The sequence below is a fragment of the Pseudophryne corroboree genome, chromosome 8 (assembly GCF_028390025.1).
Source record: "Pseudophryne corroboree isolate aPseCor3 chromosome 8, aPseCor3.hap2, whole genome shotgun sequence".
Classification (NCBI taxonomy): Eukaryota; Metazoa; Chordata; class Amphibia; order Anura; family Myobatrachidae; genus Pseudophryne; species Pseudophryne corroboree.
In genome coordinates this window covers 392,738,714-392,758,740 of record NC_086451.1, presented here as the reverse complement: position 1 = coordinate 392,758,740, position 20,027 = coordinate 392,738,714, and the positions used below count along the sequence as shown (strand labels likewise).

At 50.1% G+C, this 20,027-nt stretch overlaps 1 protein-coding gene across 4 annotated transcripts in view; it reads right to left on the bottom strand.

Moving 5' to 3' along the window:
- Positions 1-20,027, bottom strand: part of LOC134949245 (cytochrome P450 2F3-like) — a 185,241-nt gene that overhangs the window by 90,053 nt on the left and 75,161 nt on the right. For 3 of the 4 annotated variants that reach the window (XM_063937723.1, XM_063937721.1, XM_063937722.1), the window contains exon 3: positions 14,947-15,131. In XM_063937723.1, coding sequence (XP_063793793.1) covers positions 14,947-15,131 — 185 coding nt within the window. Of the gene's footprint in view, positions 1-14,946; positions 15,132-15,381; positions 15,485-20,027 lie in introns of those variants that run through there. The other variant, XM_063937724.1, reaches the window with a different exon arrangement.

Sequence of the window (20,027 nt, the reverse complement as noted above, 5' to 3'; positions counted from 1 at the left end):
CACAATAGCCCTGACCATGTGGAGATTGTATATTCTCTGCATGCTTGCGTGGGTTTCCTCTGGGTACTCTGGTATTCTCCCACACACCAAAAATATACTGGTAGGTCAATTGGTTCACAAAAAACTTAACCCCTGTCAGTGTGTATATAGGAATATATATTGTACACTCCACTGGGAAAGAGACTGATATGGCTAAATATTCTCTGTAAAGCGCTGCAGAATATGTATGCGCTATATAAATGACTAGTAATAAACAAATAGATATAGCACCATAGAAGATCGAAGCACATTGAAATCATTCATCACTTTATTTGTGAGAAAGGTGTGGTTCACGTTGTAGAATCCTGCCAAAGAAATTATGGGCCCAATTCAGACCTGATCGCTCCTCTGCATTTTTGCAGAGGTCTGCGATCAGATAGCCGTCGCCCATAGAGAGTGGAAACCCGCCCCATGCAAATGTGTGAATGCATGTGAACGCCGTGCGAAAACTTCGCCAGTCAGCGGACAGCTGCAAATCCATTCGCATCTCATTCACCATCTAATGATTTTTAGAGTCTGTCCAGTCTGTGCGTAGCCCAGGACTTACTCCTACAGTGTAATAGAATCAGGCTGTTCAGGGCCAGAGCTGACGTAACACACCCGCCCGGAAAATGCTTGGAAACATCTGCGTTTTTCCTGACACTTCCAGAAAACTGGCAGTTACCACCCACAAATGTCCTCTTCCTGTCAATCACCTTGTATATGCTTGGCTATCAAAATGTTTGCACCATTCTGTTGCTGTTTGGTGTCGCTCCTGCGCATTGCGGTGGATACGCATGCGCAGTCATTATATAATCAGCTTCTGTGTGAATTCGCACAACAGCGATCAGGTCTGAATTAGGCCCTATGTCACAGTCACTGGTCATGTTTCTAGAAAAATGTGGCCTAGAATTTGAAATGTTGATATAATCCTGCATGTCTAACCCTAAGGAGAGCGAAATGACAGCATAGGAATGGAGAGAGTTAAACCTCCTGTGAGGGGTGGACCTAACTGTGATGAAAAGTACAGCCAATGTTAGAGAGGGGAGGGATCAGTATATATAGGGATGTATAGCCTAGCTTGGTCTCTCTTGCTGCTGGTTTGCCTTCTGGTGAGTGTTGCTGAATTGCACATGCACTAGAGTTTAGCTAGCTACTTAGATTATTCTATACTTTCATTGTTCCCAGTATCCACTGTGTAGGTCACCCTCCTCTCTCAATTTCCTCCACATACTGTTTGGGATTATGGCCGCCTCCCGCCCCCTCCGCTCTGCAGGGACCCCAGCTCGCTACCGCTCTGCTGGCGGTGATGCTGGGTCCGCAGATGGGCCTGCGGGCTCATCGGCCCGTTCCCCGTCCGCCAGCGCCGGCGCGGGTCACCGTGCGGCGGTGGCTGGGCGGACCCGGTCTTCCCTGCCCCTAGCTCCGGATCCGGTGCTAACCTCCGGCCGCGGGCGGCAGGGGGGGCTGGGGGCATGGGGGGGCCGTTCGGAGGTGGCCGGGCATCGGCTTTCACCTGCTCCTCTTGCGGGTGAGGTGCCGTTGCCGGGAGCGGGCACCCGCGGGCACGCAAGTGCGCGCCTGAGCGGGCAGCCTACGAGGGATCCCATCCCAGCTTCCCACCCGTCCCCCTTGTCGCGTCCGCGGAGTATTGCCGGGCGAGGGGGCCGGGGCGGGTGGAGGACTGCGGCGGGGCGGGCGAGGCCTGTCGCGGGGCCTCGTCCGGCGGTCCCTGCTGGTGGGGAAGAGACGCTGTGAGGACGGTGGCGGGAAGCAGCGGGCCGCGCGCACGGGCCGCCAGTTTCAGCGTCTCCCCTGCTGCCTCCCTTACTGCCGGAGCCCGGCGGGGAGCGGCGGCCGGGGGGGCGTCACATGATAGGGAGCACCAGCGTGGAGCCCCGCGGCAGTGCCTACCCAGCAGGCGGGGAGAGCTCCGGCCTGCGGGGGGAGGACACACGCGGGGGGCAGGTGACAGACATGCCAGCTGTAGTGAGGGCCAGCGGGCGCAGGCAGGTTCGGAGGATTGGTGGGGGACCGCACCAATTGGGGTCGGGGGGGCCAGTTGCTTGCCGACAGACCAGGCGGGGCTTTGGCCATTGCGTCCCCTGTCGGCACCTGCCGGCCGACGGGCCAGGAGAAGTGCGCCGGCATCTGCGGGGGCTCCCGCCGGTGCCGGACGCGATTTTTGGGGAAGTCAGGATGCTTCCGGTGAGCTGGCGTCGGCTCTGTCGACGGTGGTGGCGGCATTGGGCCCATTGGCCGCGGCCGCATCCCCGGGGTCGGCAAGGCATTCCGGCACGCGCGCTGAAGCTGGGGCGTCCGGCGCGCAGCAGGGATCAGCGGCTCAACGAATTGCGCGCGCTTGCAGCGACCTGGGGGTGGCCGCGGCGCAGTTGGGACACCGTCCAGTACGGACGGAGCGCGATCACGAGGTGGGGACGTCTTTGCCCCGGAGTGCTAGGCATGCCCCGAGAGTGGCTTCCGGGTCCCGTGCTGTGTCTTATTTTTCAGGTGATCGCGGAGAGGTTGATGTGGACGTGAGCGATGAGGAGGATTTTGAAGTTTCCACACCGGAAGACTCCCAGGCCGATCAGTCGTCAGCGTCAGGTGAGGTTGACCAGTCGGCGTCGGGGTCTACCACACACTCCAGTTCGCTCAGTTCCTCCTACTCTTCATCCCTGTCGTCGCAAGCGTCAGACGTCAGTAGCACGACTAGGACGAAGAAGCGGGCGACGAAGTACGCTAAGAGGGCAGCAGGAGAGGCGGTAGAGGCACAAGCGGGCTAGCGAGGACGCTCGCAGGGCCAAGAAGCGCCGCGATTTGCCTGCAGTAGTCCACTGTGATTATACGGCAGTTTTGAGGGGGTTGCGCAATAGCTGCCGTAGGAAGATCTGCAGGGGCGATTACGTGGATATGTTCGTGCTGACTAAGGAGGCGAAGAAGGAATATAAGTCAGCGGCAGCTAAGAAGGGCATCGGAGCTGAAGCTTTCCGTACTTTCGACAACTGGCTGGCCGGTTTTTGCGTCTTTGCGGCGTGTTACCTGGAAGATTGGCCTGACGAACATATGAACGTCATACGATACCTGCACTTGATACACGATATGCAGCGCACTTCGTCGGGTATCGAATGGCAGATGTATGATGAGAAGTTCCGGGAGAAGCAGGACTGCTTACGGGTTATTGACTTTGGGTGCAAGGACGTGGAGGTCTGGCTCCAGGTCACCCGGACTTCTCAACCCGCAAAGGAGCCCCGGAATCCGGGGGCGGACGGGCAGCGCGTTGGGTCGTCCGCTCAGGGGAGTAGCGCGGAAGGGGGACCGAGTAGGAAAAGTAGGTTGGCTGTCCGCGGGGGTGGGCAGGCCGCCGCGAAGGGGAAGTGCTTCGCATTTAATAATGCGACCTGTTCCTTCAGCAAGCAGTGTCGGTTTCGACATTCGTGCTTGCAATGCAGCGGCTTCCACCCGGCCTCCAGCTGTTTTAAAGGGAATCGGCAAGGCGCGAGGGGGAAGCAAAGCTACACTACGCCCGGCGCGAGCGGGATCGCTCCGCAGGGCCCCAACGCCAATTAATTTGGATGCCATGTCCAAATGGTTGGATTGGTATCCGAATAGAACGGACGCTCAGTTTTTGTTTCATGGTTTTAAGTTCGGTTTCCGCTTGCCTGTTGCGGGCGAGGTATCTGTCAAGGCTCCCCGGAATCTTCAGTCCGCTCGCGCCTTGCCGTCCGTTTTGCGTGAGAAAGTTGAGAAAGAGGTGCGACTCGGTAGGATGGAGGGCCCGTTTAGCTCGCCCCCTGTGGATGACTTGGTCATTTCCCCAGTGGGGGTAGTCCCCAAGAAGACTCCGGGTGCCTTTCGGCTCATTCAGCATCTTTCTAACCCGTCGGGGTCATCGGTTAACGACGCAATACCGCCGGCACACTGCTCGGTGGTGTACCAGTCGTTTGACGAGGCGCTGGAGTTGGTTCGTAGTTACGGCCCAGGTGCTCTGATTGCTAAGATAGATGTGGAATCCGCTTTTCGGTTGCTCCCGTTGCATCCGGACTCATTTCGTTTTATGGGTCTTCGAATCGGAGCGGAATATTTCATTGACAAATGTTTGCCGATGGGATGTTCCGTTTCCTGCTCGTTTTTCGAAAGGTTTAGCACATTTTTGCATTGGTGCGTGGAGTCTTCTTCAGACAGTCATGGACTTGCGCATTACCTCAATGATTTCCTGTGTGTGGGACCGGCGAATGCGCCGCGCTGCAGCGACTTGCTGTTCAGCATCCGAGCGTTGTTTTATCACTTTGGCGTTCCTGTGGCCAAGGATAAAACGGAGGGGCCTGTTTCCTGTTTGTCGTTCTTGGGGATTGAAATCGACACGGTGGCGGGATCGTGTCGCCTTCCTCGTGCCAAGGTTGCGAAGCTCTGCGAGGTTATTTGCCAGTTCGTAATGTTGCGGAAAGTCACGCTGAGGCAGGCGCAGTCATTGCTGGGCCTCTTGAACTTTGCATGCCGGGTGATCCCGATGGGCAGGGTTTTCTGCCGTAAGCTGGAGAGGGCGACGGCGGGGTGTGCCAGGCCGCATCATTTCATTCGTTTGTCCTCCGAGATTAAGAGGGATTTGGCCGTCTGGGCCTCGTTCCTGGAGGACTTCAATGGGGTGCGTATCTGGCTGGCCCCAACGGTCGACAATGCTCGGTTACAGCTTTTTACCGACGCGGCGGGTTCCTCTGGGTTCGGTTGCTACCTAGAGGGATCTTGGTGCGTGGCCTCGTGGCCTGAGGAATGGCATCGCAAAGGTTTCACTAAGGACCTTTTGCTGCTGGAGCTTTTCCCCATTATGGTGGCACTGGAGGTTTAGGGCGATCGTCTGGCTCATCGCAGCATTTTGTTTAGATGTGACAATCTGGGCGTGGTGCATGCGATCAATAACCAGAGGGCGAAGTCGCTAGTGGTTCTGAGGGTGCTCGGGCGATTGCTGCTGACATGCTTGCATAAGAATGTATGGTTCCGCGCGCAGCATGTGCCAGGGCTTGAGAACGGAATTGCCGACGCGTTGTCCCGCGGTCAGTGGGAGAGATTTCGTTTGTTGGCGTCCGAGGCCGATGAGCGTGGGTTTCAATATCCCGGTTATGTCTGGCAGGTGATCGGACCGGACTGGAGGGTCTAGCGATGCGGTCAGTGGCTCCGAACACGCTCAAGGCTTACGGGCAAGCTTGGAGCGAGTGGGAAGAGTTTGTCCGAGGACGTAGTCATGAAGGTAAGAGTGGGCATCGGATGATGCTTTCTTTTATTTGGCAGCTTTTTGTCACGGGTAGGTCCAGAGCGGTGGTGTCCCGGTACTTAGCTGGGATTTTGTTTTTTAGTAAAATCAAGGGTGTCCCTGACGTGACAAAGAGCGGGCTTCTGGTTAAGGCGACGAAAGGGTGGGCGCGCGTGGTGCCAACGCCGCCTGATAGGCGATGGCCCATCGATGCGGCCTTGCTACCGGCTGTCATCGATGCGGTTGGTGGTATCGCGTCGTCAATTTTTGAATCGCTTTTGTTCCAGTTGGCGTTCTCCATGGCTTACCACGGAGCCTTTCGGGTTTCGGAGCTGGTAGCGCCATCTAAGCGGGCAGGCTCGCGCATGCTTCTGGATGACGTGGTGGTGGGTGAGAGGACCTTGCTGTGCAGATTGCGTCGCTCTAAGACGGACCAAGTAGGTAGAGGGCGATGGGTCACTTTGGTTCCGTCTCTGGAGGAGAGCATTTGCCCGGTGAGGTTGGCATCGAAATATGCAGCGGTTTGGCCCGGTGTGCAGGGGTCGTGGTTGCTGCATTATGACTGTTATCCTTTAACGAAATATCAGTTTCGTTGGATGCGGAGTTGCTGTCTGGTGAGCTTGGGCCTTTCACCCGCTGCTTTCGGTACGCATTCCTTCCGTATCGGGTCGGTGACGTCGGCGGGGTTTTCCGTTGCGGAGATCCAGGCGGTGGGGCGATGGAAGTCGTCAAGTTACAGACGATATATTCGCCCGGTTCCATGAGTCTTTTGTTTGACTAACAGTTCAGTTTATTAGTCGTTGTATAAGTTCATGTTGTACGGTTAAGTACGTCCTTGTGCAGTGGTGTCTGTTTGTCTCCCCTGTTCATCCTACTCAGGGATTAGCTACTCGCCGCTGCTGGCAGCGGGGGTCTGGAGTTCTTTTGCGATTTTTTGCCTGACTTGACGGACTGAATTCCAATATACAATTCGGCTGATCAGTACAAATCAAAGTCCCTCAGCAGGTTTTTACGCTTTCACCTCCAGCTGAGTTCTTACATGTTTTTCCCATTTTAAACCCCCCCCCCCCCTTTTTATTTTCTTTATTTTATTTTGATCTTTCCCGTTGTGTGTTTATGTTATGCTTCGATTGGCTGGAAGCTTGTTTAGATCGGCTAGGCCGTGACTGTTGCAAGACACAGAAACCCCCCTTTTTTCTTTTGGCAGATCCTTCAGGTTAATGCGTGCAATAAACTCCCGTTAGGATACTTATTAACCGATTTTTACTCCTTTCCTTCTCTTCAGGTTGGGTAGAAGACAATTTGGCAATCTGGGTAGTTGGCCACTCTTATGTTTACTGGGCCGCCAGGTTTTTGGCCTCGGAGGGGGCACAGCGGTTTCCTTGGGCTCATGGCGTTCGTTGGCTTGGTTGGCGGGAGATGTTGTGGCAAGATCTGAAGAGTAGATTGGTCAGTCAGGTCAGCGAGCATGGAGTCCCTAGGGTGCTGGTTGTCCATTTGGGTGGCAATGATCTGGGGAAGAGGACATCTTTGGAGCTACGGTGGGCCATGATGGAGGATCTGGCCAGTGTGGCCGCAGCGTGGCCCAATTGTGTTTTGGTGTTCTCTATGATGGTGCCAAGGTTGCGTTGGCGAGGAGTGGTGGACGGTCGCCCAATTGATGAGGCCAGGCAAAAGGTGAATGCGGCGGTGGTGAAGTGGGTGTTGGCCCACGGAGGGAAAGTGGTTCGCCACCCTAGGATTCGGTTTCGTGACAGTCACCTTTTTCGGCCTGATGGTGTGCATCTGTCCAAGGAAGGGATGCTGCTTTTCCTGGAGGATCTGTTTCTGGTGTTGCAGGAGTTAGGTTGAGGGTATGGTGGCGGTGCAAAGACTCTGGGGAAGAGTCGTTCGCTGTTGGCGGAAAAGAACGTCAGGTTGTAGTTTGACTTGTTAGTTACAGTTGTTTACAGTATTGGTGTGGTTTAGGTGCACTCACCTCCATTGACTTTTAAGGCCGCTAGATCACCCATCAGGGGGCAGCGTCATCACCCATAAGGGTGGGCAGTCAGCGTGGAGGTCTGAGTCGGGCACCTATTACCTATGTATGGTTTGTGGTAAATTAGGATCATTTGGGTTTTAATGTTTTTTGAGGTTATCGTCAGTTGAATATAGCCGTTCTTTTTTCTGCCACCATATGCCGGCTGAATCGGCATGTTAACTTAAATTTTACATTACAGGTTTTTTCTAATGGTTAGAGTACAATAAATAGCTAACAATTTTCTGCCAAATTCAAGTCTCCGTGTCATTATTTCTTGGTATTAAAGGTATTGAATGCTTTACTTTTGAATAAAGGTCCACACATTATCATTAGGAGGTTTAGTTCTTTTACAGGTTTCTGCAACAATGCTGAAAGTAAGAAATGTTTGTGTAACATGAAGAAGCTTGCAGCTAGGGGGATTGCTGTAATAAGGAGTGTACTACTGCACTCTATAGTGCTCCCTAAGTAAAGTATCAGATCTAGGTATGGGCGGATCTAGGTACGGGCAAGCTGGGTGGGTGCCCGGGGCGCTGCGCCCTGCGGGCGTGGCCGCAGGTGCCCACCACCCCCTGCACCCAACATCCCACACTCTGGCTGCAGGAGGCGCCGTGGGCTGTGTGGGCGCCCGCTGCAGCCGGCACCATTGTCAGAGACGCTAGAGGTCCTAATTGACCTCTAGTGTCTGTGCGGCGCTATGGGAGAGATGTCATGACATCTCTCCCATAGATCCGAGGAGCGGGCGGCTAGAGATGGAGGGCAGAAGCGGTCATGAAGTAGGAGCGGGGCTGGTGAGTATTGTTTGGGTTTTTTTGTTTGTTTTTTTGTGTTTATAAGTGCTATTAAGGGTCATAACTACAGGGACACAACTACTGGGGGCACAACTACAGGGGACAAATCTACAGGGGGTACAACTACTGGGGGCAAATCTACTGGGGGCACAACTACAGGTGGCACAGCTACAGGGGGCACAACTACTGGGGGCATAACTAAAGGGGGCATATTTACTGGGGGCATAACTGTGATCATGCCCCTTCCCTATGAAGCCATGCCACTATTTTGTGCTTTCGCCCTCGGCGCACACTAAGACTCTTTTGACTGTCGGGTGGGGCGACAAAGGAAACTTTCGCCACGGTGACACAAGGTCTAGAACTGGCCCTGATGACATGTTCCACAAAGCTCCTGCTATATCCTACATATACCTGCTACCACAGCACATGGTTACCATTTGTCTATGCACTGCTAATCATAAAGTATACATCACAGGCTGGTGCTCTGTATTTTCTGATCATGGGGGTGATTCAGACCTGATCGTAGATATGCTAAATTTAGCACATCTACGATCAGCTCTCCTGAAATGCGGGGGACGCCGAGCACAGGGCTAGTCTGCCCCCCATGTCAGGCCCTACCCCGCCGCACAAGTACAACATCATCGCACAGCGCAAAGCTTTTGTACTATAGGAGTAGCGTACTACCAACACAGCTCCTGCGCGCTGGCAGGGAGCTACTCGTCGCTGCCTGGGTCGCAGCGGCTGCGTGTGGTGTCACGCAGCCGCCGCAGCCCGCCCCCCCCCCAAAGGTCCGGGCACGCCTGCGTTGCCCGGACCGCGTCCCCTAAATGTCAGCCAAATGCTGCCGGCCCAGCCCCTCCCGCCCATTGTCCACCTGTGTCTGCGGCGCCGGCGCATGCACAATTCAGGACTGATCGCTGCTGTGCGATCAGGTCTGAATTAGCCCCAAGATCCACTGCATCAAGATACTGAGTGTATGTAATTGTCAGTATGGCTGTGCAATCACACTACTACTGGTTAAGTCCTGGGCTGTTTGATGCATTGGGAGCCACTGGTCTATACTATTTACTCTGTGTATTACCATCGCCAAATAGTACACACATAACTTAAACCACCAAGGGACTTATTTTTTCAAGAGACATTTATTTTGTGTTTTCATGATACATTGTGTTGTTTTATGTTTTGCATTTTATCAACATATAATAAAAGTTATTTTTTATGTTTTTCCTTGGAAAATGTGTGCCCCATAGTAGAATATTTCCCACTTTGATGCCTTTAGAAGATTATTTTGTGGAAAAGTGTCTCTGTTCTGCACTTTGTCCTCCACCTGCTGATGTGTCCTCTTTGTCCTCCACTTTGTCCTCCACCTGCTGATGTGTCCTCCACCTGCTGATATGTCTGCGACTATTCATGGGTGCAACTGGTTTGCCAGGATGCATGCACACGTCCACTGGCATGTGCAAAAATTTGTACAAGTGATCCATAGGAAAAGCATTATGCAGTTTCCGGGTACACACATGTAGACTCTGCTGCCATGAACAAGGAGGACACACCTGAATTTTTATTAATTTATGACCTTTCACTACTGATGCATTCAGGTAGATATGGGGCACTTGGGCCTGGCTCAATACTTAGATGATTTCTCGTTGACTGGGAAGGGCGGATTGTGTTAGCAGAGTATTCAGTAGATATATTGGAATCCAGAGTCTATAAATTTGAGACTTTTTGGCCCTATTAATAACCTATTAACAAAGTAATCAATAGAAACACTCTGTGACCCAGAGTCTGGGAGCACAACCTTTAAGGATCTGGGCAAACTCTTAGTCTTCAGGACATTTGTCCGAATTTGAGAGTTCAGGTGATAAGGTGGAGGCAACGTTGGGATGACGGGAGCCTGTATAGCGATACCAACCCGTTTCTATAGTGGATGACATAAAAATGGCATTGTCTGAAAAAAAACAAAAAACACTTTTCCAAGGTGTGCCGTGCCCTCGGTATGCTGTGGCCATGCTTCCATCGATCTTTGGAATTCTCTGATTTTGGGAGTTACAATAACTACCTTAAGGGCTTAAGTTGGGGCATAGTGTCAGGTTATTGCAGTTGTTGGACAAGTGTACAGTACACAATAAAATACTATATTAGATGGTAGGTATTGGAATGTACAGTATGTAATTACATGACAGAGTACTTTGGGAAATATATACCTTTAAGATACAATCAGCCTTATTAAGCAAGTATCGCTACTGCAATGCAATGGCATTTGGACAATTCCCAGTGTGCATGTGCAGGGCCCAGTCTGCGTATGTACAGCCTGAGAGATGTGATTGCATCGCAATAATGAGAACGCCTCTCCCTGATTGACAGGTAAAGGAGTTTGTGGGACAGACGGGGGCAGAGGTGCGGCATTAGAGGGGGGGGGTTCTGGAGAACGCAGGTGTGTCCGGACCATTTTAGGGGCGGCCAAGTGGCGTCACGTACGGCTGCTGCATACAGAAAGATGGGGGTCAACATTAATTTCAGATTTTGCGAGCACATCGCTGGCCATCAATTACCATGCTGGGCAGCTTTGCCCTGCACTGGGCGGCCCCTAGCATGTGAGTGCATTCGCAGTTTTGCTATTTTAACAAAACTGCAACCTAAGCTGAATAAGGTCCAATGGGGGTCATTCTGACCCGTTCGCTCGCTGCTTTTTGTCGCAGCCGAGCGAACGGGTCCCTACTGCGCATGCACCGGTGCCGTAGTGCGCCGGTGCATGCCAGACGGCCGAAGGCCGTAGCAGGGATGCGATCGCCTATGCCTGATTGACAGGCAGAGGCGGTTGCTGGGCGGGAGGGGGCGGAACGGCAGCGTTTGCCCGCTGTTTTGTAGGAATGGTCCGGCCAACGCAGGCGTGGCCGCATCGAACGGGGGGCGGGCCGCAGCGGCTGCGTGACGTCACATGCAGCCGCTGCGGGCCGGTGAGTGATGAGTAGCTCCTGGCAAGCATGCTAAAGCTGCGCTGGCCGGGAGCTACTCTTGAAGTGCAAAGGCATCGCCACTGTGCGATGCCTTTGTACTTCTGCGGGGGGGCCGGCACTGACATGCGGGGCAGACTAGCCCTGTGCTGGGCATCCCCCCGCATGTCAGTGTGAATGGTCGTAGCTGTGCTAAATTTAACACCGCTACGATCAACTTGGAATGACCCCCAATATACGTTCAACAAATGCACACCTCCTTTTCAGGGAAAAGAATTCAAGAGGAAAAAGATATTAGTTTTTTGTTTTAATATTGTGTGTGTAAATATATTGTTACTATTGTTACCCCCCCCCCCCCCCTTTAATCCCAGGGGTATATGGGATACCTACAATACTACCAATGTGCCTCCACCCAAGTATTGATAAGTATTTATGGGCCTACTTGGGAAAACCCATGTGTAAATGGTACCATTGGAATGCAATGGTGCAATAAGAATTTTGTACAACAAGAGTACACAGTTAAAGAAACCAATAGTTGTGTTTATTTTCCACTGCCCACTTTAGCTGACCTTTTCTAAGTAACCTCTAACACGTTCATGTGAGAATCACATTAACATGACATACAGATATTTATAATGGTTTGATGTCTTCTGAGTAAATCATAAACTGCTTACTATTCATATTTGTTATGTATTCAGTATATAGTAGAATGTACTTCTATAGGTATAAAGCTTACATTACAACACAATGAACCTCTGAAAATATAATGTTGCAATTAAACCCGGGTTTAAATTAGTCTCTTTAGGTACTTTTTTAACTTCAGTGCACTCGTTGGGACCCTTCTTTTTTTGTAAATCCAATATAGATGTGGCTCATGACCAATTGTCATACGACTTCAGCTGAAGAAATATGTAACTTTCCCGTATCTAGGGTTACTAGAAAATGTTCCAGGGTTGTTACAATAATATACCATTTAATGTAGACTTTTTTATCCTTACACAGTCTCTCAGCAGAAAGGAAATTAAGTCACGGTAACTATAGCTCCTCTCCTCTGGATATACGTAATGTTTAATGTCTCTCCCTATCGGAGGAGTTTCCTATAGCGTGCCTCTATTATGTTAAGATCACAGGATCTGCTGCTAAATGTAGACAGTCAGGTATATACCACCTTGGCTACATATATACCACCTTGACTCCTAACCTATATAACGTGACTGAAGGCCCATGACTGTATATTAAAGGCTTCCTCATCTCTCACCCACAACTGAGCCTCCTTGCTGTGAGCTGCACTGTTATGAGAATAATAAGCTGGGCAGCTGTTACAAGATAGTGAGGCGTGCCATTCACCAGTATTACTCCCCCGACTCCCTGCTCTGCTGACTGGCTCTGGGAAGCTCTATTTCTGCTGCAGCCTCCTGAATGCCTGTCACTGGGAACATTGCCTCTTCAGGGCCGAAACTAGGATTTTCGGCACTCGGGGCAAGGCAGTCATTTAGCGCCCCCCCCCCCAAAAAAAGAAAAAGAAAAAAAAAAGAAACAAAGTGAAACATTACATTTCAAATTAAGAAATAAAAGGAGAGAAAATCCAACCTACACCGCACAGTAGTGCATCCTTATTCACATTAGATAGTAGTACCCCTCATTAACATTATACAGTATATATAGATATATATATATAATATATATATATATAGGGGATGCAGTTATGTGACTGGCGGTCGGGAGACCACCAGTCACTATACCAACGCCGGGACCCCAAAGAGTGAACAGCCCACCCCTCGGCATGCCAACCAACAGGCACTATTCCACGAAACCCATAGAGTGGGAACAGAATCTGTGGCGAGCGCAGCGAGCCACCGAGCCAGCAAGGAGCTTTTTGTGCTCGCCCCCACCAGCCATCTAATAACCGGGTTCTTGGCGTCGGTATGGTGACCGGCGGTCTCCCAACCACCGGTCACATGAACCCAACCCATACAATATATTTCAGCAAACGAGATGCGGCACTCACGGGTCCTAATGTAAGCCGTGCGCAGCAGGTTTTCTTGGCTTGTCAACGTTTCATTAATTCAAATAAAAAAAATGTATATGAATAAATGAAACATTGACAAGCCAGGAAAACCTGCTGCGCACGGCTTACATTAGGACCCGTGAGTGCCGCATCTCCTTTGCCGGACATTTACTAGATGGCACCTGGGCACACTTCCACACTTGTGCCGGCTCTCCATGTACAGGCATTATATATATATATATATATAATCTCACACACAGTATAAACTCACAGTATGTATATATATATATATATATATATATAAACAGTTAAACACACACAGTATTAACACAGTATGTGTATATACAGTATACACTGTATATATGCACATTATACATAAACACAGTAATATATATATATATATGCATACACATATGCTGCATTTACTTAAAAGGCTGCTTCTCCTGCCTGGTCTCCCCCTCACATTGCCCACTTGCCTGAAGAACTGCCTGAATTGCCTGAAGAAGAAGGCGACAAGCCTGCTGTCTTCAAAACCTCCGGATGGCCGCCTTCTGTATGGGAGGCTCTGGCAGGCTGGCAGCCGGGTGTGTTTGTAGGAGGCTCTGATAGGCGGATGGGCAGTGGGGCGCGCGGACGGTCGGAGCCATGCAGCAGCAGCAGCAGCAGCGGGACCCTAACATAACGCGGCGGCTGCGGCGGGAGGAGATTGAGGCAGCAGGAGGAGATCGCGGCGGGGGGCCAGCTAGTAGTTAGCCGAGGAGATCGCGGCGGGGGGCGGGAGAGTAGCTAGCCGAGGGAGCAATCAGCATTCTCAGCGCCCTATGAAATCCGGCGCCTGGGGCACGTGACCCCTTAGCCCCTCCCCCCCTAGTTACGGCCGTGGCCTCCTGGATCCACCCCTTAGCTACCAATAAATTAGCTACCAATAATGCCTCCAGCTGCTCCTACACCTTGAGCTTGCTGCGGCTGGCCACCTCTCCAGCTCCACCCCAGGCTGGGTGTGTGTGCAGGGAGTATTTCTCTCACCTCCATAGTCCTGCACCAACAGCCCTGAGCTCTGCCTCTGCCACACCACCGCTGATGCTGGGACACTGCTTCACACGTCACAGTAGCTGACCAGGACTGCAGGCTGCACACTACGGAAGGTGGTTGCTGGCTCTGAATCTGCCCACTTGTGATGCTGGCTTTGCCCACTTCCACCACTTCCATCACCAGATGTCACAGCTCCCCGGCTGCTGTAATCTCCAGTGGGGCGGCCAGTGAGCAGGCATAGCCGCCAATGAGCTGCACTTTATAATAGGGACATCACAGCTCCAGCTGTGTTCCCAGCTCCCTCTCCAGCATCACTACCTCTCCCCCTGTGCCCAGTAACCAGTTTACAGCAAGATGTTACAGCTCCACTGCTTGGCACACAGGGGGAGGTGTGATCCCTGGAGGGAGGGATCAGGAGACTGGTGTCAGCTGTGAATGACAGCTCTTATATCTCTCCCTCTCCAAGAGGTCACATGAACCCTCCTGAGGTGATACCCCACCCACTGACAATCACCCCACTGGATGATTGACAGCTGGGAGCAGAAGGATTTGCCTGAAATTTTCTGTCAGTCACTGGCCACCAATGTGTACATTAATAGGTTTACACATATATTATATTTTAGCATGTATATGAATACATATCAATAAAAATACATATGGCTGGGGTACATACATTGTCTACCTCATATTACAACAGAGAGAACAATATAAAGTGTAAATATATAAATTATACATATAAAGTTACCTCACGTTTACCTATTTCTGTTCACATATATATGTTTAACCCCTAATTAGGGTTACAATATTATAGTTCCTACATCTCATTGCCATGTAAGCATACTAACATTATCCATATTTTACTCTTTAGTCTCACTGACCTTCATAAGTGAGCTGACAATGTCATTTGTGTTGATCTGTAGAAGGTTCCCGATGAATGGTAGAGGCATGGGCCCAGGCGGTAGTGATGCTTTCTCCTTATATAACTTCATGAAGCTCAGGATGATATATGTCAGACAAAAGATGAATAAGAGGACAAGTGTGCTGTTCCAGTCCATATTTCCACCTGTCACGGAAAAAATACATTTATCCAGTGTAAACTTGGGAATCAACATAATAGAATGTTATGTGAAGAGAGATACTGTAACAGGGACGTAGCTATGCCAATGGGGGCCCCATAGCATAACTTTCATGGGCCCCTAAACGTACTGCTCAGAGGTACCCCTCCCCCTGGTGGACAACTAAAAGATCCTCCTGGTGGACTACAATGGGTAAGCACTTACTGTACCATTGGGGCCCCATTTGCTGCTTTTTACCTGTTAACAGAGACATCTGCTCACCCAGCTGGCTCCATCTTGTTTCTCCTCACAGACGCTGGGCGGAGGCGTGGCCATGGTCCGGGATGTCTCTGCAGGCTCAGCCACTCCTCCTCCCAGCAGCAGTTAAGACTCAGGAGATACTGAGCCAGCCTGGGGAGTAGGTGTAGCTGCAGATACAAGCAACCATGACCACGGCTCAGCAACTTGGTGTAGGGGAAGTGTCGGACTCAGGCCTCAGAGATGGCCCAGGCCCCATAGCAACAGCATCCCCTGCACCTATTGTAGCTACGCTCTTAGTGTAGTGAAACTGCAATCCTAAAAGTGTATCTGGCTGAGGAATGAGAAAATACTGTGGTACAGTATATGGCACGCTGTCGAGCAACTGTATGAAACTTTGTCACATTCTACATTTATATAATCAATATCAAACCTGTATTCTGTAACTAAGGTGTTGCAACTTGTACTACTGCCCAGTTTTGGGGTTCAGTATGATTTACCGACAGACACAATACTGACGGTCATAATCCCGGCAGCCATTGACCAATAGTCAAAATACCGACACGGTCAAAATACCGACATTCATTATGCCAACATGTTCAAAATGTCGACTAAGAGGTGTATTCAATAAGAGTCGGATCCATTCCGACATGCATTTGTCGGAATGGATCCGACAAGCCCTATTCAATGAGCGGCCAAATCCGACTGTCGGATTTGAGCCAAATCCAACTGTCAGATTTGGCCGTTCATGGTGTCCCGTCCTGCTGCTGCTGTCAGCAGCTCCCCGAGTGTGAGATCACAGGGAGCTGCTGGAGGGAGCCGCCGTGAAGCCGCCTGCCATCCAGGCAGCGCTGCTGGGAGAGAGGAGCCTGGCTGGGGGGATGCTCGTCAGAGAGGAGCCTTCCATCGATCGCAGTTCCAGCTGCCTCCACCGGTAAGCATTCTCTCTCCCTCCCTTGCCCCGCTCCCCCATCTGAGTTCCTCAATCCAACTTTTTTTAAAGTCGGATTGAGATTGTCGGAAACGGGGCCATAACCTGTCGGATTTTCCCCGTTTCCTACAGAATCACGCAGAGTGGCGGCTATTCCGCCGATCCACGTGTTTTCCAAAAAAGAACAGCCCCTACTTAATAGGTCGGATCTCCTACTGACTTAAATCAGTCATAAACTGCCATCTACGGCAGTTTCAGACTCTCATTGAATACACCCCCTAGTCAGAATACCGACATTAGAAATGCCGACATGTCAAAATACCGGCATGTGTTTTCTGTGGTCTTTTGTGTCAATGTCGACATAGGTCGACATTGACACTGTCTAAGTGTTACACGTCCCCTTGCATGGCTCACTGCACTCGCCCTGCTTCAAGCACGGTGCCTCGCTACGCTCGCCACACCATTATATTCCCCCTCCAGATCCACTGGGATGGTAAAGTATAAACATGTCTTATTTTGGGCAAAAATTCCTTAAAAACGCATTTCAGCATTTTGAAATCTCGGCATTTAAAAAGTTGGTGTTCTGACTATGTGGGCATTTTGAACATGTCGGCATAATGAATGTCGGTATTCTGACTGTGTCATTATTTTGACTGTAGGTCAAAGGCTGTCGGGAAAATGACCATCGGTATTGTGTCCGTCGGTAAATCAACTGCTACCCAATCAGAGTAGCTTCAGCTGTACCATGGAGATTTATATTAAAATGCAGTACATGCCATGAATGGGCATACTGCTAGCAACACTAACTTGCAGAGGATACTGATACTGATTATTTCCTTAGTCCATGTAGGGTGACAGCAGTTGTATCCTCATCAGGTACAAAACATGTACTGTATATTGATGTTTAGGTAGATGGTTTTGACAAAGATACTATTCTTGCTACTGTACCTCCACTCTGAACACTCTGAAGTGTAGACTACCCACCACTGCTGCTTTGAATATGTTATTGCCACCAACTTCTCTGACATACTCTCACCAGGAGACCTGGCACAGCACAATGATATTTTGAGAAGACCTAACCGGATTATATCCCACTTAATGGGGGTCATTCCGAGTTGTTCGCTCGCAAGCTGCTTTTAGCAGCTTTGCACACGCTAAGCCGCCGCCTACTGGGTGTGAATCTTAGCTTATCAAAATTGCGAACGAAAGATTAGCAGAATTGCGAATAGACACTTCTTAGCAGTTTCTGAGTAGCTCCACACTTACTCGGCATCTGCGATCAGTTCAGTGCTTGTCGTTCCTGGTTTGACGTCACAAACACACCCAGCGTTCGCCCTGACACTCCTTCTCCGTTTCTCCAGCCACTCCCGCGTTTTTCCCAGAAACGGTAGCGTTATTTCGCACACACCCATAAAACGGTTTCCGCCCAGAAACACCCACTTCCTGTCAATCACATTACGATCACCAGAACGAAGATAAAACCTCGTAATGCCGTGAGTAAAAAACCTAACTGCATAGCAAATTTACTTGGCGCAGTCGCACTGCGGACATTGCGCATGCGCATTAGCGACTAATCGCTCCGTTGCGAGAAAAAAATAACGAGCGAACAACTCGGAATGACCCCCAATAATAGGAAACTTATGGGTGATGTATTAAGCTGAGAAAAGAGTGGAGAAGCAGACCAGTGGAAACGTTGGTCATGGCAACCAATAAACTTCTACCTATTATTTGGTAGGATGTACTTGATAAATACTACGTCAAAGCTGATTGGTAGCTTCTCCAGTTGTCCTCTCCTCCACTATTTCCACTGCTTAACACAGCAATTCCATTGCAAGTCTGAAGCATCACTCAAATCATTCTCTTCAAAGCTAAAACTAAAACATATTGGGCCATATGCATCAACCTTGGAGAGATATAAAGTATCAAACAATCAGCTCCTAACTGTCATTTTTCAAACTAGGGGCCAGATGTACTAAGCATTGGAGAGAGATAAAGTGGAGAGAGATAAACTACCAACCAATCAACTCCTAACTCGTTTTTCAAACAGCCTGTAAAATGGCAGCTAGGAGCTGATTGGTTGGTACTGTATCTCTCTCCGTGTTATAACTCTCTAAGGCTTAGTACATCTCCTCACAGCCTCTGAAGGGACAGGAACTGATTGGTTGCTACTTTATCTCTCTCTCTACTTCACTCTCCAAGCTTTGATACATATGCCCCAATGAAACATCATTCAAATTACATTTGTGTATTGCTTTTTTACATTGCCGAATGGTCAGTGAGTCACAGGTTGTGAAAGGATTGTCATTCAAGTTAATCTTTCAAATTTAAACATTTTCTAAAAAATATTTTGGGGCTCAATTTACTCACTGCAAAAGTTTACAATATTTGAATGTATACAGTATAACATGCGTAATGATGTGGGAAAAAATGTCTATCATGCTAAAAATATAATTTTCCAGCCAAGAAATAACTGGTTGTGAATAGTAAACAGTAGGTCAGCTACACTGGACCTATTCACATCACCTGAAAAGTGAATTACAATGGGGGGTAATTCCAAGTTGATCGCAGCAGGAAATTTTTTAGCAGTTGGGCAAAACCATGGGGGTAACTCCAAGTTGATCGCAGGAGGAAATTTTTTAGCAGTTGGGCAAAACCATGTGCACTGCAGGGGGGGGGGGGGGGGGGCAGATATAACATGTGCAGAGAGAGAGAGATTTGGGTGTGGTGAGTTCAATCTGCAATCTAAATTGCAGTGTAAAAATAAAGCAGCCAGTATTTACCCTGCACAGAAACAAAATAACCCACCCAAATCTAACTCTCTCTGCACATGTTATATCTGCCCCCCCTGCAGTGCACATGGTTTTGCCCAACTGCTACAAAATTTCCTGCTGCGATCAACTTGGAATTGCCCCCCATGTGCACTGCAGGGGGGGGGGGGGGCAGATATAACATGTGCAGAGAGAGTTATAGGCCCTACACACTGGCCGATTTTCTGAAAGATATGAACGATCTCGTTCATAAATGAACGAGGACTCGTTCATATCTTTCAGTGTGGAGACTCCAGCGATGAACGATGCGCGGCCCCGCGCTCGTTCATCGCTGGTCTCCCGTCGGCTGTGCATGCAGGCCAACATGGACGATCTCGTCCATATTTGCCTGCACATCAATGCAGCCGCGTGACGGGGGGAGTGAAGAAACTTCACTCCCCCCGTCACTGCCCCCCCGCCGCCGGGTCGCTCGTCGGCCGTTTCGGCCGTCGGGCACCTCGGCGGCGCATCGTCAAATGAGTAGGGCCCCTTAGATTTGGGTGGGTTATATTGTTTCTGTGCGGGGTAAATACTGGCAGCTTTATTTTTACACTGCAATTTAGATTGCAGATTGAACACACCCCACCCAAATCTAACTCTCTCTGCACATGTTATATCTGCCACCACTGCAGTGCACATGGGGCCTAATTCAGAGTTGATCGCAGCAGCAAATTTGTTAGCAGTTGGGCAAAACCATATGCACTGCAGGGGGGGCAGATGTATCATGTGTAGAGAGAGTTAGATTTGGGTGGGGTGTGTTCAAACTGAAATCTAAATTGCAGTGTAAAAATAAAGCAGCCAGTATTTACCCTACACAGAAACAAAATAACCCACCCAAATCTAACTCTCTCTGCACATGTTATATCTGCCCCCCTGCAGTGCACATGGTTTTGCCCAACTGCTAAAAA